Genomic DNA, 7,669 nt, shown 5'->3' with positions numbered 1-7,669 from the left:
ATATTTTTTTTATAATACTGACCCCTGATGTAGAGAGTGTGTTATTTTGTATAATAAATTACCAGTAAAGTGGAGAAGATAAAATAATTTATAATTATGCTTAGCCTTTATAAAGTTTTTTCTAATGCCTGATAGAAAAGTATCAACATTTGTAGAGCAATACTTCAGGCAGAACATTCCACCAGTCACAAAATTCTGAAAATTGTGCATCATGCATTAGAATGAGAACACAACTATTTCTGGGCTTAAAAGATACAAGAACTAAATCTTCGTGGAAAATTGTATCTCAAAAAGAGGACAGTGTGGCCCCCATGAGCTACTTAAAGAAATAGTTCACTCAAAAATTAAAATTCTCTTATCATTTACTAACCCTCATGCCATCCCAGATGTGTTTGACTCTCTTTCTTCAGAACACAAATAAAGATTTTTAGAAGAAAATTTTAGCTCTGGAGGTCCATACAATACAATTTGTTTTACGCTCTAAAAAGCACATAAAGGTAGCACTAAAGTAATCCATATGACTCCAGTGTGTTATGTTTACCTTGTCTTGTTTCACTGTTGCCCTTTTGTTTGCCATTTTTGTCAATTTTGCATTCCTTAGTTTTCACTTTTGTCCCTTGTGTAACTCCATAGTCTCTCTGTTAGCTTTCGTGTTCACGTTCATTGTTTGCACCTGCCCTCGTTAATTTGCCATTTTGCTTCTGTTTATCACCTTGTTATCTTGTTTGAGTTCTGTTTGTTCATTGGCCCCTTTTTCCTATGTTCATGTATTTATACCCTGGTTTTTGGTTCAGTCCTGGTCTATCGTTGTTTGTTGTTAGCCTGGTATGTGTTCCCTGCCTGAGTTCTCTGTTTTGTTGCCTGAGTTCTCTGTTTTGTTGCCTGAGTTCTCTGTTTGTTTTCATCGTGTTTAGTTTTCGGTTTTATGTTTTATTTCCCCGTTGAGGGTTGTTCCTTTGCGTTTACTTGTTTGTTTATTAAATAAAGTCTAACTGCATTTGGATCCGCATCTCCTCATCTGCCTCGCTGCTCAACCGTTACAGAACGATAGAACCACCATGGATCCAGCGGTTTTATGTGCCAGATACCACCTGCTCTGCCTGAGGCAAGAGGACCGTCCGATTGAGCCAGCGCCTGTAGCCTCGACCGTCCCCGAGCCAGCGCCTGTAGCCTCGACCGTCCCCGAGCCAGCGCTGTAGCCATGACCGTCCAAGAGCCAGCGCCAGTAGCCATGACCGTCCAAGAGCCAGCGCCAGTAGCCATGACCGTCCAAGAGCCAGCGCCAGTAGCCATGACCGTCCAAGAGCTAGCGCCAGTAGCCACGACCGTCCAAGAGCTAGCGCCAGTAGCCACGACCGTCCAAGAGCTAGCGCCAGTAGCCACGACCGTCCAAGAGCTAGCGCCAGTAGCCATGACCGTCCAAAGGCCAATGCCAGTGGTCGCGCCCATCCAAGAGTCAGCTCCTTCCGAGCTTCCCAGTGCTCCGCCTTCCGAGCTTTCCAGAGCTCCGCCTTCCGAGCTTCCTAGTACTCTGCCTTCCGAGCTTTCCAGAGCTCCGCCTTCCGAGCTTCCTAGTACTCTGCCTTCCAAGCCTTCCGAGCTTTCCAGAGCTCCGCCTTCCGAGCTTCCTAGTACTCTGCCTTCCGAGCTTTCCAGAGCTCCGCCTTCCGAGCTTCCTAGTACTCTGCCTTCCAAGCCTTCCGAGCTTTCCAGAGCTCCGCCTTCCGAGCTTCCTAGTACTCTGCCTTCCGAGCCTTCCGAGCTTTCCAGAGCTCCGCCTCCCGAGCCTCCTAGGGCCCCGTCTCTCAAGTCTCTCGAGCCTTCCAGGGCTCCGCCTCAAGTCTCTCGAGCCTCTCGAGCCTTCCAGGGCTCTGCCTCTCAAGCCTCTCGAGCCTTCCAGGGCTCCGCCTCCCAAGTCTCTCGAGTCTTCTAGGGCTCCTCCTCCCGAGCCTTCCAGGGCTCCGCCCCTCAAGCCTCGCAAGCCTTCCAGGGCTCCGCCCCTCAAGTCTCTCGAGCCCTCCAGGGCTCCGCCCCCGAGCCTCCTACGGCTCCGCCTCCTATGGCTCAGCCTCCAGCGGCTCCGCCTCCCGAGCCTCCAGCGGCTCCGCCTCCCGAGCCTCCAGCGGCTCCGCCTCCCGAGCCTCCTGCGGCTCCGGCCTCCCGAGCCTCCAACGGCTCCGCCTCCCGAGCCTCCTACGGCTCCGCCTTCCACGGCTCTGCCTCCCGAGCCTCCTATGGCTCAGCCTCCTACGGCTCCACCATGGATCCAGCAGTTTTACCTGCCTGAGCAGGTGGTATCACTTGCATTTTATGGACCAAAAGAGCTGAGATATTCTTCTAAAAATCTTAATTTGTGTTCTGCTGATGAAAGTCATACACATCCAGGATGGCATAAGGTTGACTAAATTATGAAAGAATTTAAATTTTTGTGTGAATTATTCCTTTAAAGCCCAATGTGGCCCCTGTACCAAACAGCTGCTCTACCGCCTCTATTGTGTGGGACATGATGCGCAATAAGACCCTGCTTTTTTGTGTTTTTTTTAAACCTTGCATTATTTTTAACATGTTTTATGCAAAACAGTAACTCTCTCAGTCGGCATTAAGGGAAATTTAGACCCTACACATAAACTGATTTTATGTATTTGTTTCAAACATTATGATATTGAAAATAACTTTTTCATCTTTTCATTTCTGTAATCATGTCACCCTTTTATTTATTTTAAATCAGATTCATGTAGTGTTTACAGTATCATAGATGTATTTTAAAAGTTGTCAATCACAAACACCAATAAAATACCAATTTTTTTTTTATTCTTTCTTGCAAACAGACATAAAAGGGAATGTAAATTACAGTATGTGTGCAACATTTTTTCAATTGCAGAATCAAGTTTTTATTATAATGGGGCATAGCTTTTGCAACTCAGTACTCAATACTCACTACTCATGAGTACTTTTAAATGAGCTACTCTTTTACTCTTACTAGAGTAGTTTTTTAGGACAGGCACATTTACTCTACTTAAACTAAATTGTTTAAGAAGTAACAGTACTTTTCCTTGAGTATAATTTTTCAGTACTCTTTCCACCCCTGCATATGGCCCTACATCAGCACTGCTGTGATTCGGCATTTAGCAAGTGGCTGCAGGCCAGTGGCGGCTTGTCAATAGAGGGCGCTGGGGCGCCGCCCCCATCAAAATTCCAGAAATATACATGAATACAAAAATTATATAAAAATTAAATAAAAATTAAAAAATTAAATAGTTTACTCATACGATGTGCAGGCTGGTAGTAAGAGCCTCAGCATTTAATAAAAACTGGCTTTAATCGGTTAACTATTTTCTATGTTTTTCAATATGTTTCATGCGGTTTCATGGACGAGGAACGCCAGACAAATGGAGTCCTTAAATGTTTGGGCAGCATGTGACCTGAAGCTGGTCTCTAATTGGTTTCTTAAAGATTCAACTTTACGCTCTTGGCCACTACTGCGAGTGCGCAGGCGACTCCGCCAAAACTTTGCTAGGCTGATCACTTTCAGAGAGATAATGGCAGCAGTTAAACCAAACTCTGTCATTGATTTACAAAAAAAACCTTTCACAAGGCGTTCGCTGGAAGAAAAAAAAGGAAACTCTCTCCATTCCATTGGAGAGCAAAGTAGTGGTTCTCGGCCAACAAAGAGGCGCAGGGCTCTCAGACCAGAACAGCGTGAAAGGATTGCAGCAGAGTTGAGTTTGTTATAGAAATTTGTCAAAATACTATTTTACATTATTGTTGTGCTGCAGAGATGTCCTGCCCACATATATCATATTCTACAGACTCAAGAATTTTATTTTTGTTTGGTATAAATCCTTACAAAAATCATAATTTTAATATTATACAACAGCATCCCAAAAATAATAAATTGGCAACATAAAAATAAATGATCAAATGAAATATGAAGCCACCAAAAACTACTGTCTTGTATGGGACAAAAACTCAAATGGCTCTATTTTTATTTTGAAAGTCATTGCAACTGTGACAACTAGTGGCCTACTCCAGGTTACTACCTTACATTTATATATTTAATTATCTCTATAGGTCTGTGATCCTGTGACACACTAGGGAGCGTTTCTCATTCACAGACCACTTGTCTGTGCCACCTTGTTGCAGGGGGACAGGTTTGATGAGTACAAGGATACCTTTCCTGAATATGCATTGAGCAGCACCATGAAAGCGTACCCGATGCTCAGTGGAAGCAAGCTGAAGACAGAGCTCAGTCTCATCTACAGCAAGGAAGAATTCAAAGCCTGCCGTGGGGTTGTGGACCTATTCCAGCTGTTTATGGAGAATAATCTTGAAGAAGTCTTTTCCTAAACTGTGACTCTCCTAAAAGTTCTCAGTACCACACCCATGACCACGGCTGAAGCTGAGAGGCGTTTCTCAACCTTGAAAATAATAAAAACCTTTCTCAGAAACACCATGACCCAGGAGAGGCTGAATGCACTGGCATTGCTCTCCATGGAAAAGAGACTTGTTACTGAGATGACTGACTTTAATCAGAGATTCATTGAGAAATTTGCTGGCCAGAAAGAAATGAGAGCAAAATTTATGTTGAAGTAGTCAACATGCTTTTTGGTACTGCTTTGTATTTATTTTCGCCCACAAAAAAACCAGCACAAGCAAAAAAAGATAGCACAAGCACACCCTTTATAGGGCACTCATTGAAATACTTGGAAATTCTAAATTTCAACCATAGAGTGTTATTGGAGGATATTATAAGACTTCTAAACATTTGTGAGTTTTAAAAATATATATTTCTTTAGGTTGGAAATCAAGGGCAATGAAGTTCCCATATATGGTTCCTCGCCAGTCTAGGGTAATTTTTCCCCCCTAAAAAGTGTATATATAAAAATATAATACAAACACAAACTTGTTACAAACATAACAATATTTATTTAGGAACATTTTAAATTATAATTAGGAACATTTTAAATTATTATTAGGAACATTTTAAATTATTATTAGAACATTTTTCTTTTGTCAAGTCCAGCGAATTAGGCTTCGTGGTACTTGATGAAGCAATTGCGGTCAGCATTGAGGCACAGATGGACCTTGCAGACCCTGCAGACCACGTTTGACCTCAAGATATTCCCCTTCCTGCTGCAATACTTGCAGGTCTGGCAGTTAGTGTAAACAGGGGCATGGAACAGGGACATGTCAAACCACACAGAACTCTCTGGATTGTGGCTGCGGTGTCCCCGGACAGGTGTGGGGATGTCAACAGAAGTGCTGAGGCTGCCTGGAGATGCTGAGCTCCTTCGGGGATGTGATGTGACTGGCCTCTGTCTGCTGGCTTCCTTGAACACCTGGATTCTAAATTTTTTTAAAGACAGGCCAACCTCAAGGCCAATAGCCTTACAGTTCCGCCTGTAGAAAACCCAGGCATTCGTGAGGCTGACATCCACAGAGTAGGCAAACAGTCACATGTACCACCTCTTGGATTTCATGGGGGTGCGGTAGAGATGGACCAGCATGTCACTCTTGTCAATGCCCCCCATGTTGGCATTGTAACTTTTGATGACAGCAGGGCAGCTTACTTGTTCCTTCCTCTTAGTTTCACTGCAGTACCTGTGGACTGAGGAAATGGGCTCTGCCCCCATGTCTGTTGACAGCAGAGTGACGATCCTATTGTCCTTCCACCTGAGGGCCAGGATCCCATTGTCACTGGTGACGTAGTCATACGTACCACAAGGGACAGCCTTATTCTCCATCTCCTTGATTATTTTGAGTGGAGGCCTGCCTATTCTGTTGTCCCTGGCTGTCCCCATGTACCTGCAGTTCTTGTCCTTGAGGTACCGCACTATCTCCAGGCTGGTGAAGAAGTTGTCCGCAAAGATGGCTGTGGTGGTGGAGGATGACATGGTGCTGGCTAGGACGGAGACTATCTGGCTGGTGACACCCATGGCTGTTTGTTCATGTGTCAGTAGAACACCGTGGGCCTCCAGCGTATTCTTCCCTTGATACAGCACCATGTCATGGATGAAGCCATCCTCAGAAGCCCTAGCAAACAACTTGAATCCCCATTTGTCCGGCTTGTTCTTTATGTACTGCCTCAGGTTGCCAGCTGTCTTGCCTTTGTAGGCAACCATGACCTCATCCACAGACTGCTTGGGGGTCTGTGGCTCACTCCTGAAGACAGCATTCAGATGACTGAACAGTGGCCGCACCTTGAAGAATCTGTCGATGGTGCCAGGGATCTGGGTGTTGTCGTTGAAATGGACAAGCCTCTTCATCAGCCTGAACCTCTTCAATGACATGAGGTTTGCGACTTGAGGGACCCTGATCTCCATTGCCCAGTACTCTTCAACGGTAGGCAGCTCAGCAATCCCCATGTACATCAGGATAGCCACAAAGTTCATAATCTCGTCTTCAGTGGTTGTGAAGGTGGTGTTGATGTTCTTCTGGGTTGCATACAAGTTGGTCTGGTAAGTTATGTGCTTTATGATTTGGGGGCTGAAGTACATGCTGAAGTACTGAAATGGAGTATCAGTGAAGTCTGGGGGACAGTGCTGGTACTCAGGCAGGGCGGGGTTGTCCAGGTCAGCCTTCCTCCAGGTGGTTAGCCGGGCTGCTGGCTTCCCCTTCTTAGTTTGCCTCTTTGCTTGTGGTGCTGGCTCTTCATCGTCATCATCATCATCATCATCATCATCATCATCTTCTTCAAGCACTTCCAATGCAGGCTGCACACACTTCCTCTTGGCAGAGGGGCCTATATCACTCGGGCCTGGAGTGTCTAGGTTGTGGGTGGGTGGGAGGAAGTCAGGGTCTGCCACATCATCATCTTCCTCCTCAGAGCCCTCATCATCACTGATGCTGGGGTGGGCTGGCACAACAGTCGCCCTCTTGCCATAAAAGAGCTGCATAGACAGCTGCTAAGAAAAGAGGGTACATTTTTGAGTCAATATCAAGCCCAGTTTGAGTTATTTGTTAAGTAACAGATATAAATAAGAATAAAAATAGCATTATACGTACTGGTGGTACCACTTATTTTAGCAGTAATAAGTCTCACAGTAAAAGTAAACACCAATATATGGCATTTAACTATGATACAAACTGTTTCAAGGGCATAAAACTGACACATAAAGTGTAAATATATAATAAGAAGTGCAAAATAGCATTATACGTACTGGTGGTACCACTTATTTTAGCAGTAATAAGTCTCACAGTAAAAGTAAACACCAATACATGGCATTTAACTATGATAAAAACTGTTTCAAGGGCATAAAACTGACACATAAAGTGTAACTATATAATAAGAAGTGCAAAATAGCATTATAAGTATCAAAAACTGTAATAAGGTAATAAAACTGACCCAAACCACACATATTTCAATATCTATGGCTTGAAAATGTTTATAAATGTGTTACGTTTCCCACTGGATCACTGTATAATGTTATTCAAACCTGTGATAACATCCAATGCACTAGTAAATACTATTGTCCTTATAATGCATAATTTGTAGAAAAAATACCCTAGTATGGCTTTCTATACGCATAGGGCGTATGTCTAAATATGGACTTGCGGTCACTTGCGCTAATCTTACCTGAACGGGGCGTTTGTTTTCATGCAACAAATGTCACTACTTTCAAGAAATCTATGCAAACAACACCTATCTCAACATGTTGCACAACTATTC

At 44.0% G+C, this 7,669-nt stretch overlaps 1 protein-coding gene across 1 annotated transcript; it reads right to left on the bottom strand.

Annotated features, from left to right (window-relative positions):
* Window positions 1–5,453: 5,453 nt before the first annotated feature.
* Window positions 5,454–6,896, bottom strand: LOC127623663 (piggyBac transposable element-derived protein 3-like). Its single transcript, XM_052098076.1, has one exon. It carries the CDS (start codon window positions 6,894–6,896, stop codon window positions 5,454–5,456), a length of 1,443 nt encoding a protein of 480 aa, XP_051954036.1.
* Window positions 6,897–7,669: the final 773 nt, after the last annotated feature.

This window comes from Xyrauchen texanus, chromosome 30 (assembly GCF_025860055.1).
Source record: "Xyrauchen texanus isolate HMW12.3.18 chromosome 30, RBS_HiC_50CHRs, whole genome shotgun sequence".
Classification (NCBI taxonomy): domain Eukaryota; kingdom Metazoa; phylum Chordata; class Actinopteri; order Cypriniformes; family Catostomidae; genus Xyrauchen; species Xyrauchen texanus.
The sequence above is the reverse complement of the archived record's forward strand: the minus strand, read 5'-3'. Positions and strand labels throughout refer to the sequence as shown.